At 50.6% G+C, this 18,011-nt stretch overlaps 1 protein-coding gene across 4 annotated transcripts in view; it reads right to left on the bottom strand.

Annotated features, from left to right (window-relative positions):
* The window catches only part of TACC1 (transforming acidic coiled-coil containing protein 1), a 156,569-nt gene that overhangs the window by 21,350 nt on the left and 117,208 nt on the right, over positions 1–18,011 (bottom strand). For all 4 annotated transcript variants that reach the window (XM_075346378.1, XM_075346376.1, XM_075346379.1 and 1 more), the window contains 3 exons: positions 14,452–14,512; positions 8,102–8,261; positions 7,970–8,016 (listed from right to left, as the gene is read on the bottom strand). In XM_075346378.1, the coding sequence (XP_075202493.1) occupies positions 7,970–8,016; positions 8,102–8,261; positions 14,452–14,512 (268 nt within the window). The remainder of the gene's footprint in view (positions 1–7,969; positions 8,017–8,101; positions 8,262–14,451; positions 14,513–18,011) is intronic.

Below are 18,011 nucleotides of genomic sequence, written 5' to 3'. Positions count from 1 at the left end.
ACTTTACAGAAGGGGGGACCCACACACTTTACAGAAGGGGGGACCCACACACTTTACAGAAGGGGGGACCCACACACTTTACAGAAGGGGGGACCCACACACTTTACAGAAGGGGGGACCCACACACTTTACAGAAGGGGGACTATTTAAAAATAAAAAACTCTTTAGGGATTCTAGAGGGTTTATTTGTACTTTTAATAAAAATATTACCACTAATAATGCTCTAAACTGCTATAGCAATGTGAATACTGTGCATGGACTGGGGAACTAGCAAGAGCATTATACAATGGAGACGGGAAAACAAGGACCAGTCCTAATTTCTCCCATGCCTCCCCCATACTCTGGAACGCTCTACCTCAGCATATCAGACTCCACTACCGTGGAAAGCTTCAAGAGGAACCTCAAGACCCACCTCTTCCAGCAAGCCTACAACCTACAATAGCCCTCAGTCCAGTAGACCACTGCACAACCAGCTCTGTCCTCACCTATTGTACCATCACCCATCCCTGTAGACTGTGAGTCCTCGCGGGCAGGGTCCTCTCTCCTTCTATACCAGTCTGTCTTGTACTGTTAATGATTGTTGTACGTATACTCTCTCTCACTTGTAAAGCGCCATGGAATAAATGGCGCAATAATAATAAATATTAATAATAATAATAATAATAATAATAATAATAATAATAATAATAATGTCCTATGTGGTCTGGTGTAGGATGGTGCTGACTAGCACCTGGAGAGGGGCAGTTTGCCTTTTCGTTATGGGACTCTGTACTTGTTTTTATAGTGTCTCTCAAGAGCTAGGGAGATAAGTAGATTATTCAGGCATCAGAATGATCAGGGGGTGAAGAACAAACCAAAATGTACCATATTTTTCAGATTATAAGACGCACTTTTCCTCCCAAAAAATTGGGAGGAAAATGTGGGGTGCGTCATAAGCTGAATATAGCTTCCGGGAGATAGTGGAGAAGGGTCACAGGAGGCAGGGACGATGCTGCGGGCTGTGTCGATGCTGATGTCGGGCTGTGCTCGCTGTGGGCGGTGAGGCAGGGATCATGGAGTTGGCACGTGTGCAGATTGAGCTTTCGGCTCAAGATCTCATCTGCACATGCGCCACTTCCGGTCTATTGATCTCCCAGCAGAGGCCATAAGGAAAATGGTGCCCGGAGCTTGCGCGTGCGCAGATGAGATCTCAGCTTGTTATTTAGCAAATGGCTCAAATCAGTGGATGCGCCGACTCCAGGTGCCATTTTTTTTTGAAGCCAGTACCACCAACCATTTCTGGATAGTCCTCCTGCCTCACAGCGCCCTCAGAGAGCATCTGGGACACCTGCTGCACTGCCCGCAGCATCGCCCTACTCCAGCACCGCCCCTGCCTCCTGTGACCTCGCTCCACCACCGCAGCTGCGCCCCATCCCCCAGTAAGACACCCCATATTTTTTTTTTACCTTTTTTATTTCTCTAAATTTGGAGTGCGTCTTATAAAACAAAAAAAACATGGTATATAAGAAAGTGTTATTTTTTTTTCACTTTTCTGTAACATGTAGAAGACTTTAAACAATGGATACTTAAGGTCCTGCAATGCCCTGAACATGAGGTAAGCGACATTATAGATCAGGAGAACTTTACTCCATTTTTAAATTGGAGGTATTTTCTATTATTAATAATAAACCTACTACATAGGATCTTTAAGATGGGAAAAATCCTTTAATGGTCTAACCCAAGGTCCCGAAAGTGCTTTCATAGAAGACTATAAAATACCACATCCCATCTTGTCCCTTTATTACTTTGTGCCATAATTACAATAGAAGACAGCCTATAAAACCATACACATATTATGGTGCTATGATTGCAATAGAACACAGCCTGTAAATCCGCGTATATGTAAGAGGGTGAGCCAAGCTCATATGCTCCTGTCCCTGAAGACACCAACCACGCACTCCTAATAGGATGTGTCAATTTAAAGTAAGGTGAAGTATTCACACAGAGTAATGTAGGAATGTAAATTATAATGTTTGTGGGATATGTTGCCATCTAGTGGCCGGTTTAGATAGTGCTTGTAGAGACTGTGTATAGGAAAGGTTTAAGCTGTGGGAGTAGCCTACAAGGAGAGGACGCAGTCTCTAGGAAATGATGGCAGATTCCATCTTACTTCAGTGTGTAGAGTAGTGTCTGACGAGGGACAAGGTTAGACGCGCCGTTCCACAGGATACATAGAGGTTAAGGAAGAAGTGAGCCTTAAAGTGAGGTATAACATAGGAAAGGTGCCCACTGTATCACTTCTAAAGTTGTGATGAAAGAACTTTGCCTAATGTTCAGTAAAAGACTGTTAAAAATCAGAGTGTTTGTCAATGACACCCCTGTAGATGGATCCTGATTCGACAGGCGACCTAACAGAAGGTATGACTTGCACCCCAAAAGACCACACACCCAGCCAGGACCACCGTTACCACCTACCCCCTTGCTGTATGAGGAGGATCGGGGCGCAGACAACTGGAGTTAACCCCTCGGCCACAGTTACCGCCCCAGACTCCTTTTACATATACACATGATAATGCCATGATCATAAAAGCCTATAAATCCACATAATCAAGCTATTGTGCCACAATCGCGAGAGAACACAGCCTATAAAACTAGACTCATACTATTGTGTCATAATCATAATAGAACTCCTCCTGTAAATTCACATGCACATTATTATGCCATGATGAGCAGCACGGTGGCTCAGTGGTTAGAAAGTGCAGTGGGCAGCATGGTGGCTCAGTGGTTAGAAAGTGCAGTGGGCAGCATGGTGGCTCAATGGTTAGCACTGTGCAGTGGGCAGCATGGTGGCTCAGTGGTTTGCACTGTTGCTACGCAGCGCTGGTGTACTGAGTTCATATCCCCAAAAAAAAAAAAAAAAAAAAAAAACACATCATCTGCAAGGAGTTTGTATGTTGAAAGACAAAGTGATATGGAATTTAGATTGTGAGCCCCAATGGGGACAGGGATTATAATGTCTGTAAAGTGCTGTGGAATTAATGGCACTATATAAAATGAATAAAATACAATGATCACAAAAGAACATAACCTATAAATCCACATAAAACACACTATGGTGTGATGATTAAAATAGAACACAGCCTATAAATAAATACAGGTACTCACTATGGTTCAATGATAAAAAAAGAACAGAACCATATTGTGTATGTGGATTTATAGGCTGTGTTCTATTTTGATCATAGATCCATAGTGTGTGTGGATTTATAGGCTGTGTTCTATTTTGATCATAAAACCATAATGTGTATGTGGATTTATAGGCGGTGTTCTATTTTGATCATAGAACCAGTGTGTGTGTGTGTCTGTGTGTGTGTGTGTGTGTGTGTGTGTGTAGGCTGTGTTCTATTTTGATCATAGAACCAGTGTGTATGTGGATTTATAGGCCATGATCAAAATAGTTTATAAATCCACGTGCTCAGACTACTGTGCAATCATCATAACAAACCACATCCTATAACTTCACGTACACAGGCTATTGTGCCATAATCATAATAGAACAAAGTCTATGAATCCACATAAAACACATTAAATCATAGGAGTAAGGACTAATTAGAGTCTGAAACACGTAAGGTTTTAAGATGCTTCCTTTTTTGTGTATTTTTTTTTATGGACTTTTTGAATGAATTTGGATTTTTACGTATTTTTTGGTGCTTTATTATCTTTTCCTTTTCCTATGATCTCACTTGAGTACACAGGCATTGAGGAATCCTAACACCTTTAATTGAGAATTTGCAGGTGCTTCTTCCAGTGCAGTGGTGGATTTATAGGCTGTATTCTTTTAGGAGCATGACACAATATTGTGCAAATGTGAATTTATAAATAATAAATTATACAAAAATAATCCATAGGGCAGATCTGGCGGCTGATATCCAATATGTCCCTACAGCTGCAGTATCATTTGCACTACGTATCATTCAATATAAAAGCACAACAGGCTGTGATCTGCAAATTGTAGTGTGGCGCCCTGGACAAGCCAGGGGCCACAGAGAACACCAACACACCCCACACTCCCAGCAGGCACACCGAGGTCAGACACAAAACCCTTGTTGCCTTCCTCCAGGGGCTGATGATCACACCAGGGGGTGGGCCAGGCAGTTGGCTCCGCCCACCGAGGAGTTCACAGTCCTGGAGGCAGGAAACTGTAGTGAGTTTAGCTCAGGCAGAGCTTGAGAGCAGAGCAGAGTTAAGTGCAGCGAGTAGAAGTGTGCTGAGCCACTGCAGGTGTCCGGGTTGGAGCCCGGACAGATCAGCAAGGTTGGCAGACGGTGGTGACAGTCTGCAGGAGTGGCCGATTGGAGTCTACCGTAAGGACCGTGGACGGGCGGTGGCCCGGCGGTACCGGACCAGTACACGAAGATAAGTCAGCACCATCTGGCAGGGGCTTACGGACCCCGGTAAGGCTAGGAGTCGCCGTGAATTTGTCAAATTCGTTAGTGAAGGGAACCTCCTGGATTTCCCAACAGCCAAGTCCCGACAGAAGGCAACAGTCCAACCAAGTGAGAGACACCGCCACCGCCAAGGCAACCGTTTCTCAGGGCCAGCGCCTGCGGGCAAAAGGGGCTCCTCCGGCCCATATCCAAGCCGGGGAGCGGGTTACCGGTGGGAACCCATTGGAACCGTACAAACTACTTAGGTGCAGGGAAAGGCAGTCACCACCAACCTGCCGGGAGAAAACAACACCGCAGCCGTCTGTGGGACCCGTCCATCCAGCCGTGTGTTTTACCAAGAACTGTGTCTTCATCATTGGCTGAGTGAGTACCACCGTGCCGTGCGGCAGAGCGCTGCCCCCGCGACCCTGCACCTCACCAGGCCCCGTAACCTGCCTGTCATCCCTACCTACCCCATGACCGGGCCCCGGGACAACCAACCCCCTACCCACAGAGGGGAGAACAACAAAGCTGCTCCCTGTCACCGCTCCCGGGATCCCCATCCAGAGCAGCGGTGGTGTCACCAATATCACCACAACCGTGGGTGGCGTCACAGACAATAATCAAAACCCCCACAATCAAAATCCCCTTTTCACTCACGGGCGAGGAGTGCCGCTCGAGTCCCCGGGATCCGGCCCACCGCTCGAGCCACCACCGAGCAGCAGCAGCAGCCGCAACAGCAGTGGCAGCCGGACCCGAGCAGTGGGAGAGCGCAGCGTCCCCTCCTCCGCCCGCGACAACTTGGCGTCATGAACAGGATCCTACCGTTCTACCGACTGGTGGAAGTGCGCCTTGTGTGACCGCCGGAGGTGTCCGGCCAGAAAATTTGAAAAGCCGCCATCTTGGGCGTGAAGAATTCCCGCTCGAGCATCTCCTCGAGTAGTGGAGGCGCGAAGGCCAAAACCCCGCCCCTGTAAAGGAGGGGCCGGAAAGAAACTTAGGGGGACAAAATGGCGGCCAGCCGTGTGTAGCCAAGGCTGCTGAGAAACCGATGCAGAGATGGCGGCGTCCCCGGGCTGGAGCACGGAAGCGCCCACCGCTGGAGCATCCAAGCTCTGGGGGAAGAGAGGCGGAGTAGCCTTCGAAGATTGCGGCCCAGGTGAGCTCCCCGCCAGGACCGCTGCTTGGCTGGAGCGGGAGCTGGGCCGGTTCTGCCTCAAGGTGAGGGCACAGAGCCTGCAGCAGTTACTAGATTGGAAGGCGGAAATGCGCAGGATGGTCGCCGTGGTGTGGGCCCGCGAGCAAGGGGCCACCGCGGGTGTGTCGCGCCGTGATCAAGCCACCCAAATTCCAGAGCCAGCCTTGATTGAGTGGGAGACAGGAATCGCTACCGCAGCAGGGGACCCGGAGAGAGTGCAGCTGATGGAGGACGAGATCCCGAGTACGCTGCTTCCACCACCATTCCCAACAGCAATCAGTGGTGCGGGGCTGCACTGCATGTGGAAAGAGAACCCGAAGTACCGTTCGGTCCCTGAGTGGGCAGACCCCCTCCGGTGGTAGCCGTCCCGATGTCGGCGGTCCTCCGCCTAAAAGTTGTCCCCGTTGGGACCACCAGAGTACTGTTTTGAAAGTTGAAAAGTTTTTGAAAATGAATGAAAGCCGATGAACACCGTGAAATGTCACCTGATTTGCTGCAATGTGATTTGGAACCGGTCGTAGCCGGCAACTGGTCCCTGTTGGGACCCCCTTCACCACTTTGCATAGAAACTACTATGAACATGCCTGAGAACTTGCAAGGCAACCACAAACTTAGTGGCTTGTAAATAAAAATGTTGTTACAGCTTCCACCGTAACTGCCTCCGGAGAGGCAGATTGGAGGAAGGGCCCGCAGTGGAGCAGGCTGGGGCCCAGCCACCACCGGAACCAGTGGCGATCCTCTGGGGCTTTCAGGGGCTCCCCATGGATGTGGGTCCCCTGAAAAGGACAGAACCCGCTCGGGCAATTTGTGCAGGACTGGGGTCAAGGGGTGCTGCCTGTTTGCTTAGGGGCAGCATCAGGGCCAGGTTGCTTGGGTGGGAGAGAGCGGAAGCCGTAACCGTTTACCATAACGTTTTAAGTAAGAGTACCTCCCGATGTGGGAAGATGTTAATATACTTGTATGTGTGTTACCGTTTACATTTTTCTATTTTTCAGTTGGTGAAAATAAAACCGGTGATGGACGGGCAGCCCGCGGACGGTCTGCATTTAACTAAGGGGGAATGTGGCGCCCTGGACAAGCCAGGGGCCACAGAGAACAACACCAACACACCCCACACTCCCAGCAGGCACATCAAAGTCAGAACACAAAACCCTTGTTGCCTTCCTCCAGGGGCTGATGTCCACACCAGGGGGTGAGCCAGGCGTTTGGTCCCGCCCACCGAGGAGTTCACAGTCCTGGAGGCAGGAAACTAGTGAGTTTAGCTCAGGCAGAGCTTGAGAGCAGAGTTAAGTGCAGCGAGTAGAAGTGTGCTGAGCCACGGCAGGTGTCCGGGTTGGAGCCCGGACAGATCAGCAAGGTTGGCAGACGGTGGTGACCGTCTGCAGGAGTGGCCGATTGGAGTCTACCGTAAGGACCGTGGACGGGCGGTGGCCCCGCGGTACCGGACCGGTACACGAAGATAAGTCAGCACCATCTGGCAGGGGCTTACGGACCCCGGCAAGGCTAGGAGTCGCCGTGAATTTGCCAAATTCGTTAGTGAAGGGAACCTCCTGGGTTTCCTAACAGCCAAGTCCCGACAGAAGGCAACAGTCCAACCAAGTGAGAGAGACACCGCCACGGCAACAGTTTCTCAGGGCCAGCGCCTGCGGGCAAAAGGGGCTCCTCCGGCCCATATCCAAGCCGGGGAGCGGGTTACCGGTGGGAACCCATTGGAGCCGTACAAACTACTTAGGTGCAGGGAAAGGCAGTCACCACCAACCTGCCGGGAGAAAACAACACCGCAGCCGTCTGTGGGACCCGTCCATCCAGCCGTGTGTTTTACCGAGAACTGTGTCTTCATCATTGGCTGAGTGAGTACCACCGTGCCGTGCAGCACAGCGCTGTTCCCGCGACCCTGCACCTCACCAGGCCCCGTAACCTGACTGTCATCCCTACCTACCCCATCACCGGGCCCCGGGACAACCAACCCCCTACCCACGGAGGGGAGAACTAACAACAAAGCTGCTCCCTGTCACCGCTCCCGGGATCCCCGTCCAGAGCAGCGGTGGTGTCACCAATATCACCACAACAGTGGGTGGCGTCACGGACAATAATCAAGACCCCCACAATCAAAATCCCCTTTTCACTCACGGGCGAGGAACGCCACTCGAGTCCCCGGGATCCGGCCCACCACTCGAGCCACCACCGAGCAGCAGCAGCAGCCGCAGCGGCAGCCGGACCCGAGCAGTGGGAGAGCGCAGCGTCCCCTCCTCCGCCCGCGACAGTAGTATGACCTATAAAATAAATAGACCATAATCCCTGCACTTTGAGGTTTGGTTCATCCCACTAAGTTAATATGGGAAGTATCACCTTCTCAATATATACTCACTTGTGGTGAAGGCTCAGACACCTCCAAAGATGATGGCTTTCCCAATCCTAAAAGCAAACAGTAAGGCAGTGGTTACACAGGGCAAACACCACAGTGACACAATTATACCTCCGCTAAATCCAGTCTAAATACCTGATGTAGAGTCACTGGGGCACTCAAAGAATTCCTGTTCATCTTCTTGTTGACTTTTGACCCCAGTGCCCATAGGCTTAGGTGCTGGAACTGATGCCAGCTTCTCCTCATCTGTAGCGTGACCTTCTCTCTTCTCAATGCTGGGGGAACCATCTTCTTGCTGTTGGAAAAAAAATGTAAAATTTCAGTTTACAATGGCTTTTGCGGCCTCTTCCTGGCATGGAGTATGGACGGTTCAATAACTGGATTCAAATTAAATATTGCTTTTTATTGTTTGGGGGGGGGGGGGGGTAAAAGGTCTATAAAAAGCTGAAACTGTCATGAGTGTGTCCTTCTCTGACTGTCTCTCCAGGAAAGGGGACAAACTCTAGCACCACCTATTGGAAGCAGCAATCCTAAAAGTCAAAATTGGCCTTTTAACAAGCCTTTTCATATGACCTGGGATATATGCCGAATCAGAATCCCAATTTGCAGACACGGTGTTTCGGGGTGATTGCCCCTCGTCAGTGCAAAGTGTGGGTATCTGATCTGGCTGTATGAGAAGCTGTGACAAGACCTCTGGCAAGTCTGGGATCAGAAGGTCACAACACCCTATCATGCACAGGTCTACAACTTCTATTTCAGTGAAACTACATTCTTTTAGTGCTGCAGGAATTAAGGACTCTTTCCTATCTGGCTGTTCTTTGGAGCCTTAATCTCAGGTGCAGCTCTTATCAGACCACTCCATTATATAAAAAAAAAAAAAAAAAAAAAAAAAAAGTCATGTGTCTTACCATGTGACATCAGATATAGATTCTCATTCTCTGCTGACCCAGTTTGTAAGGAGCCAGTATCTGGGAGAAGCTGAGGAGTCGTGACTATTGCAGTTGTGGTGTTTAGTGGCTTTGGAGGAGCTTGGAGGGTTTCCTTTTTTTGTGTCTATTTTCCATCTGTTTGTCTCCCTTACCTTATGTTGTACTATTGCAGCGGTGAGACTAGTGTTCTCACTGGCCTTCTCACTAGCCAGGGTGAGTTCAGGGTAAGTGAGGACTTGTGTGTGTGTGTGTGTGTGTGTGTGTGTGTGTGTGTGTGTGTGTGTGTGTGTGTTATGGCGATGGGGGGCACCCATATAAGGATGTTAGGGGAGTGTAGGGTACAGACTCAGGGAGGGGGGACACCTCTTGTAATTACCCTATTGCCAGGGCCTTCCTTCTACACCATTTCCCATTGTTACTCTTGTGTTGCACTGCGCATTGAGCGTCTGTATGCTCTGACGTGCCAAAATCACCAGCATGCAGAGCCCCTCTGTGCAACCCAACCTCCAAACTAAAGATCATCCGATTCACAGGTCTTGTAAAAAGAACTTTAAAGCAGCAGGTTCAGGGCTCCTGTTATTGAGAAGTTCCTCTGATTTGGGAGGACACACACACACACACACACACACACACACACTACCCAACAGCAAAAGGGAAGAGATCAATTGAGATCGGACCGATATCTCCAAGGGCCCCACAGCAGCCATATAGTCTGCCTCTATGGTGCATAACTCTTAAAAGGGTTATTCCCCAAATAGTACGTTATCCCATTTGCTAGGGATAACCTACCGATCATAGGGATCCCTTGTGATCTTAAAGGCAGGGCTCTGTAACTGGGCCCTACAGAACCACTCCATTTCAAATATATGGGAATGATGGAGATGGCGGAATACAGGACTTTTCATTTTTTCGGAAGTCCCATAAGGAAAAAATATCAACAAGGCATTTCTAAGACCTATTTGAGATTGGTGGGGATAATGGTCGCACCCAGGGCCGTATTTACCACTAGGCACCCGTGGTCCGGTGCCTAGGGCGGCAGATTGTGAGGGGCGGCACCCTCTGGCAGCAAAAAAAAAAAAAAAAAAAAAAAAAAAAAAAAAAAATTTTTTTTTTTTTTTTTTTTACATTTTTTTTTTTGTGGCCGCCGAGCACAGGGAGCTGATTGACCCCGGAACTGCCGGCGCCTGCACTTCCGGGGTCACAGGCGCGCGCCAATCAGCTCCTTCCTCTGTGCTGCGTCCACTGCTGTGTGGACGTCACATGCAGAGCTCGCAGCAGGACGCCGCGGAGGACGCCGTGATGGAAGCCAGTGTCAGAAGAGGATACTCACGTGAGCCAGGAAGATGGCGGCGGGCACTGGAGCAGGTAAGTGGATTCATAAGGAGCGTGGGAGTGTCTCTAATGCAGACCAGAGATCTGCGCATGCGGGGGGGAGGCGGCAAAGGCAGATACTGGAGGGAGGCAGAGGCTGAGACTGGGGGGAGGCTGGAGGGAGGCAGAGGCTGAGACTGGGGGGAGGCTGGAGGGAGGCAGAGGCTGAGACTGGGGGGAGACTGGAGGGAGGCAGAGGGAGAGACTGTGGGGAGGCTGGAGGGAGGCAGAGACTGGGGGGAGGCTGGAGGGAGGCAGAGGCAGAGACTGGGGGGAGGCTGGAGGGAGGCAGAGGCAGAGACTGGGGGGAGGCTGGAGGGAGGCAGAGGCAGAGACTGGGGGGAGGCTGGAGGGAGGCAGAGGCAGAGACTGGAGGGAGGCAGAGGCTGAGACTGGAGGGAGGCAGAGGCTGAGACTGGAGGGAGGCAGAGGCTGAGACTGGAGGGAGGCTGGAGGGAGGCAGAGGCTGAGACTGGAGAGAGGCAGAGGCTGAGACTGGGGGGAGGTTGGAGGGAGGCAGAGGCTGAGACTGGAGGGAGGCTGGAGGGAGGCAGAGGCAGAGACTGGGGGGAGGCTGGAGGGAGGCTGAGGCAGAGACTGGGGGGAGGCTGGAGGGAGGCAGAGACTGGAGGGAGGCAGAGGCTGAGACTGGAGGGAGGCAGAGGCTGAGACTGGGGGGAGGCTGGAGGGAGGCAGAGGCTGAGACTGGAGAGAGGCAGAGGCTGAGACTGGGGGGAGGTTGGAGGGAGGCAGAGGCTGAGACTGGAGGGAGGCAGAGGCTGAGACTGTGGGGAGGCTGGAGGGAGGCAGAGGCTGAGACTGGGGGAGGCTGGAGGGAGGCAGAGGCAGAGACTGGGGGGAGGCTGGAGGGAGGCAGAGGCAGACTGGGAAGAGGCTGGAGGGAGGCAAAGGCTGAGACTGGGGGGAGGCTGGAGGGAGGCAGAGGCAGAGACTGGGGGGAGGCTGGAGGGAGGCAGAGGCAGAGACTGCAGGGAGGCAGAGGCTGAGACTGGAGGGAGGCAGAGGCTGAGACTGGGGGGAGGCTGGAGGGAGGCAGAGGCTGAGACTGGAGAGAGGCAGAGGCTGAGACTGGGGGGAGGTTGGAGGGAGGCAGAGGCTGAGACTGGAGGGAGGCAGAGGCTGAGACTGTGGGGAGGCTGGAGGGAGGCAGAGGCTGAGACTGGGGGAGGCTGGAGGGAGGCAGAGGCAGAGACTGGGGGGAGGCTGGAGGGAGGCAGAGGCAGAGACTGGGGGGAGGCTGGAGGGAGGCAGAGGCAGAGACTGGGGGGAGGTTGGAGGGAGGCAGAGGCTGAGACTGAGGGAGGCAGAGGCTGAGACTGTGGGGAGGCTGGAGGGAGGCAGAGGCTGAGACTGGGGGAGGCTGGAGGGAGGCAGAGGCAGAGACTGGGGGAAGGCTGGAGGGAGGCAGAGGCAGAGACTGGGGGGAGGCTGGAGGGAGGCAGAGACTGGAGGGAGGCAGAGGCAGAGACTGCAGGGAGGCAGAGGCTGAGACTGGAGGGAGGCAGAGGCTGAGACTGGGGGGAGGCTGGAGGGAGGCAGAGGCTGAGACTGGAGAGAGGCAGAGGCTGAGACTGGGGGGAGGTTGGAGGGAGGCAGAGGCTGAGACTGGAGGGAGGCAGAGGCTGAGACTGTGGGGAGGCTGGAGGGAGGCAGAGGCTGAGACTGGGGGAGGCTGGAGGGAGGCAGAGGCAGAGACTGGGGGGAGGCTGGAGGGAGGCAGAGGCAGAGACTGGGGAGAGGCTGGAGGGAGGCAGAGGCTGAGACTGAGGGGAGGTTGGAGGGAGGCAGAGGCTGAGACTGAGGGAGGCAGAGGCTGAGACTGTGGGGAGGCTGGAGGGAGGCAGAGGCTGAGACTGGGGGGAGGCTGGAGAGAGGCAGAGGCTGAGACTGGGGGGAGGCTGGAGGGAGGCAGAGGCAGAGACTGGGGGGAGGCTGGAGGGAGGCAGAGGCAGAGACTGGGGGGAGGCTGGAGGGAGGCAGAGGCAGAGACTGGGGGGAGGCTGGAGGGAGGCAGAGGCAGAGACTGGGGGGAGGCTGGAGGGAGGCAGAGGCAGAGACTGGGGGGAGGCTGGAGGGAGGCAGAGGCAGAGACTGGGGGGAGGCTGGAGGGAGGCAGAGGCAGAGACTGGGGGGAGGCTGGAGGGAGGCAGAGGCAGAGACTGGGGGGAGGCAGAGGCTGAGACTGGAGGGAGGCAGAGGCTGAGACTGGAGGGAGGCAGAGGCTGAGACTGGAGGGAGGCTGGAGGGAGGCAGAGGCTGAGACTGGAGAGAGGCAGAGGCTGAGACTGGGGGGAGGTTGGAGGGAGGCAGAGGCAGAGACTGGGGGGGAGGCTGGAGGGAGGCAGAGGCAGAGACTGGGGGGAGGCTGGAGGGAGGCAGAGTCAGAGACTGGGGGGAGGCTGGAGGGAGGCAGAGGCAGAGACTGGGGGGAGGCTGGAGGGAGGCAGAGGCTGAGACTGGAGGGAGGCTGAGACTGGGGGGAGGCTGGAGGGAGACTGAGGCTGAGACTGGGGGGAGGCTGGAGGGAGGCTGAGGCTGAGACTGGAGGGAGGCTGAGGCTGAGACTGGGGGGAGGCTGGAGGGAGGCAGAGGCAGAGACTGGGGGGAGGCTGGAGGGAGGCAGAGGCAGAGACTGGGGGGAGGCTGGAGGGAGGCTGAGGCTGAGACTGGAGGGAGGCTGAGACTTGAGGGAGGCTGAGGCTGAGACTGGAGGGAGGCTGGAGGGAGGCTGAGGCGGAGACTGGGGCAGGCTGAGGCTGGGGGGAGGCAAAGGCTGAGACTGGGGAAGAGAGGCTGATGCTGAGGGAAGATAGAGGCTGATGCTGGGGGAGAGAGGCTGATGCTGGGGGAGTGGGAGAGAGGGGCTAATGCTAGAGACAAAGGACAAGGGATGAGGGATAGTGCAATGACAAAATCGATTGGGTGGGGGGAGTGTAAGGACTCAGAATAAGAGGGGGCAGCATTGGGAGCTCATTGTGAAGAAGGGGCAGCATGTGTGGGATCAGTATGGAGTGGAGCAATGTAGGGGAGTCAATATCAAGAGTGGGGTAGTGTGTGTGTGGGGGGTCTCAGCATAAGCGTTAGTGTGGTGGTCTTAGCATGAGTGGGGCAACATGAAGGTCTCATTATGGAAAAGAGGAAGGCAGCATTAGGAGCTCATGGAGAGGGACAGCATGCATGGGACATTGTGAGAAGGGGGCAGCATGCATGGGACACTGAGGAGGGGGCAGCATGCATGAGACATTGTGAGGAGGGGGCAGCATGCATGGGACATTGTGAGAAGGGGGCAGCATGCATGGGACACTGAGGAGGGGGCAGCATGCATGAGACATTGTGAGGAGGGAGCAGCATGCATGGGACATTGTGAGGCGGGAGCAGCATACATGAGACATTGTGAGGAGGGGGCAGAAAGCATGGGACATTGTGAGGAGGGAGCAGCATGCATGGGACATTGTGACGAGGGAGCAGCATGCATGGGACATTGTGAGGAGGGGGCAGCATGCATGGGACATTGTGAGGAGGGGGCAGCATGCATGGGACATTGTGAGGAGGGGGCAGCATGCATAGGACATTGTGAAGAGGGGGCAGCATGCATGGGACATTGTCCTCACATCATGCTGCTCCCTCCTCACAATGTACAGATCATATTTCATAATCGAGGAAGGTGTGGTGGATATACAGTAGTTTATAAGGGAGGGCAGTGTGTAGTTTATTAGGGGCAGTGTGACAGTCACAGTATATAAGTGGGGACGGTGTGGTGGGAATATTTTATACTCATGCTATGTTTTGATGTGCCTGTGGTGATTCCCATTGGGGGGGGTTCGTTTCTTATTGATACTTTTTAAAGTGTGCTACAGAGTAGATCTGCCTTAAACAGATGTCGTGTGCGAAAACTCAGTTTTACGTTGTCACTAAGGGGCGCGACCACTTAAAGTGCCTAGGGCAGCACGAAGGCAAAATACAGCCCTGGTCGCACCCCCACCGATCTGCAATATATCACCTATCTTCTACAGTAGAGAGGCGAGAACCTTTATTTATAGAAAGGAAATAACCTTTTAAAAGCTCCGCCATAAACTTAAAGGAACTTGCACTAAGGAGATAATTACAGAGAGCAGGATTCAATGGCTGCAAGTTAGAAATTCACAAGATATTAGTCTTACCCACCTGAGTACAAACATCTAACACCAAACTTGAGCCTTCATAACTCTGCACTTTACAGCTGTTCCTAAAGAAAAAGAAGAAAGGATTTATTAAATTAGGGCTTCAGTCACAATTTAGAGAGTCTAAAAACGGATCTGTCACCAGATTTCACAATACAAATTGCGTACATTATTAAAGTGATCTCTTAGACCTGATTAGGTTGGTGTACTTGCTTTGCAAATCCATATAAGAATGGATTACACTGATATTAAAGAGGTTGTCCGTCACTCAGACAACTCCTATGTTACCTCCAAGTAAATTAATAATACCTATACCAGCGCCGTTTCAGCAGTGTTACAGGCTCTCCAGGGGCTCATGTAACATTGTTATGTCACGTGATTCCTGTGTCCAATCAGCCACCATTCCACTGTCCCCTCCTTTGGACAAATCAGATATCCAGAAAACGTGAGAAGGAAACTATAGCTCTGACTTCCTCCGGATCTCAATTACGTCCAAAAGAACGTAGAGTGAAGTGGATACTGATTGGCTGCAGGGATCATGTGTCAATGTCACGTGAGCCCCTGGAGAGCCAATGCCGACACTGAAGGTGAATATACGTGTTATTATTTTACCTGGGGGAACATAGTGGTCAAGAAGGGGGTTGTCTGAGTAGCTCATAAAATGCTCAAGTTAACATGAGGATTGTACAACCTTTTTAGCATGGATTTTCAAAGTGCTGTAAGTACACCAGCCTCATAAAAGGTTTAAGAAATCTACATAATGTATGACGTTTATATAATAAAATGTGGTGACAGTCGTTTTAAAGGGAATCTGTCATGTCATTTTGGCCTCCTAAACAGCCCTGTATTAGTCTTTCAATCTCTATTCCTTACGTTAACTTAAAGGGTTCTTCCCATCTCCAAGATCCTATCCCAATATATAGTAGGTGTAATAATAATAATAATAATAATAATAATAATAATAATAATAATAATAATAGCAAAATACCTCCAATTAGAAATGTAGTATAGTTCTCCGGATTCACAATGTCACTTCTCATGTGCAGGGCATCGCAGGTCCTTAGGTGTCCATGGTTATGACCATGCATAGTCACAGTTAGTTGCTCGTGGTTGTAACCATGGATACCTAAGGTCCTGCAATGCCCTGAACATGAGGTAACAGACATAGTGAATCAGGAAAACTATACTACATTTCTAATTTGAGGTATTTGCTGATATTACTACACCTCCTACATATTGGTATAGGATCTTGGAGATGGGAAGACCTGTTTAAAGCTAAATCACTGCTACATTTCTGTAAAAAAATAATTTTATTGTGTTTGCCCGTTTTATTCCAATTATCTGCTTCCAGTCAAGTGTGAGGCATTGGATCCTGAGGAGCGGTCAAGCTTCAGAGTCTCGAGTTACTGCCCACAGCGTTTGATTGATGGGCTGAACTGTTCCCAACGTCACGCTGCGCACAAACACATATGTTTGGCGCATGTGCCCGGCCTGCCATCTCCCTGGTTTGCTTCCCTAGCGCACTATACAGGAAGCCCTGGTGATTGACAGACTTAACACACAGTCGGTGAAGAAAGTCTGCAATCGTGATGTCGGGAACACTTTGACCCATCGATCAAGCCTGGGGGACGGGTTCAAAGACTCTATACCTTGACTGATACCTCCTATTTGACCAGAAACAGAAGGTATGGACACAAATTTATTGGGAGTGGTCTTGGTGGTCAAAATAACAGGAGAGGTTCCCTTTAGAAAAACATTAGGGCAATAGGTTGACCCAACTATGCCCATGCATGTGCTTGTAGCCATCCTGCCATGCTTGGAGATGAAAGGTTCAATTCCATTATAAAAATGAGGAGGCATGAACACAAAATTATTGGGAGGGGTTTTGGTGGTCAAAATAACAGGACAGGTTCTCTTTAGAGACACGTTAGGGCAACAGGTTGACCCAACTACCCAACTATGCCCATGCATGTTCTTGTAGACATCCTGCCATGCTTGTAGATAAGGGTTCAATACCAATCGGAAAAATTAATCTAGGAAAACTTAGCTCACCCATATGGGAAGTAATACAAGATGGTTATGATATGGTACATAGGGTTATGGGGGCCGGTAAATGGGTGATAGGGGCAACAGACAAAAAAGCATCTTCATATATGGAATGGTTTTATTGCAGAGTCAGGGGGTTCAATGAGAAGAATTTCATGCTGGCCTGTTACAAAGCTCATGCATGGTCTATAGACACTTTTCAGGCTATTCTATATGTCCTGGACTGCATATACTTGTATTGCTGCCTCAGATTTCCACCATGTACAAGTTACATCGAAATCAAACAGTAGAAGCCACATGGGAAAGGCGAAAGAGCAACAAAATATCGCAAGAACCTTCAACATGTGGGTTATTCTCAATTAACTACATATTAAAAGAAAAACAGCTCAATGCCAGGCAGCTGCTGGAAAGTTTAAACAAAATTATCCTCTATGAGAAGAAGGGTTAAGAATTCACATATCAAAAGGTCTACAATAAAGATAAAAAACGCCCCTAAAAAGGACAAACTTCTGAGAGATTCCCAGAAGCAAGGAACAAAAGGAAAAAGGCTTCAAAAGGATAGGAATTTACGAGACGCCAATCAAGATTTGGATTTCCAAAAGAACTTTCACTTTTAAAAGATTAAGGGATTCCCTGGAGAAGTTTAGAAGATTAGGAGTTTGTGGAATTCATTATCTGTGAGAGATAAGCAATCCATTAGATAGATGCCTTATATCCTTATGGCTTTCACTTATAGGCTCCTCAAAAGCAAAGAGCAACAGATAGAAATCCACAAATTCATTTACTTTGAGAGCAACAGATACAACATGGCCACCAGGGGATGAAGATTGATGTTATGATATCTACAAAACACGCAACAAGAGATAATGCAATGAATAATATATCTGCCCACAAGGCTTATAAATCATCGATGTAACCCATACAAACACCAGCGGAAGAGAGGATAGTGCTTCCCCCATAAGAAGAGTGAAGGCTCAAGACCAGCCCTGCTCTACAGATACCACAAGAGCAAGGAGGACATGGCCTGCGGTTATTCGACAGGAGCAGTAAAGGAACAAAATAAGCCCCAACCCCCTCCAGTCCATCTCCAGCCCATGGTGACCTGAACCAAGACCAGGGTGGTGGCCTAAGTTATGTTGCTTTGGGTCCAGTAAGTCTAAATGCAACTTAACATTTTTTACCACCCGGGGATTTTCCATTTTTCGTCTTTTCCCTCGCCTTCTTCCAAGAGCCATAACTTTTTTATTTTCCATCAATATAGCTATATGAGGGCTTGTTTTTTGTAGGAAGAGTTGTACTTTTGAATGACACCATTCATTCTACCCCATTTTGTATTGGAAAATAGACAAAAAATTCCAAGTGCGGTGAGATTGCAAAAAAATGTGCAATTCCACGATGGTTTTAGGTTTTTTTTATTTACCATGTTCACTATATGGTAAAGGTGACCTGACATTATGATTCTCCAGGTCGGTGCAAGCTCGTAGATACCAAACCTGCATAGTTTTACTTTTATCTAAA

Source organism: Anomaloglossus baeobatrachus, chromosome 4 (genome assembly GCF_048569485.1).
Source record: "Anomaloglossus baeobatrachus isolate aAnoBae1 chromosome 4, aAnoBae1.hap1, whole genome shotgun sequence".
NCBI lineage: Eukaryota > Metazoa > Chordata > Amphibia > Anura > Aromobatidae > Anomaloglossus > Anomaloglossus baeobatrachus.
The sequence above is the reverse complement of the archived record's forward strand: the minus strand, read 5'-3'. Positions and strand labels throughout refer to the sequence as shown.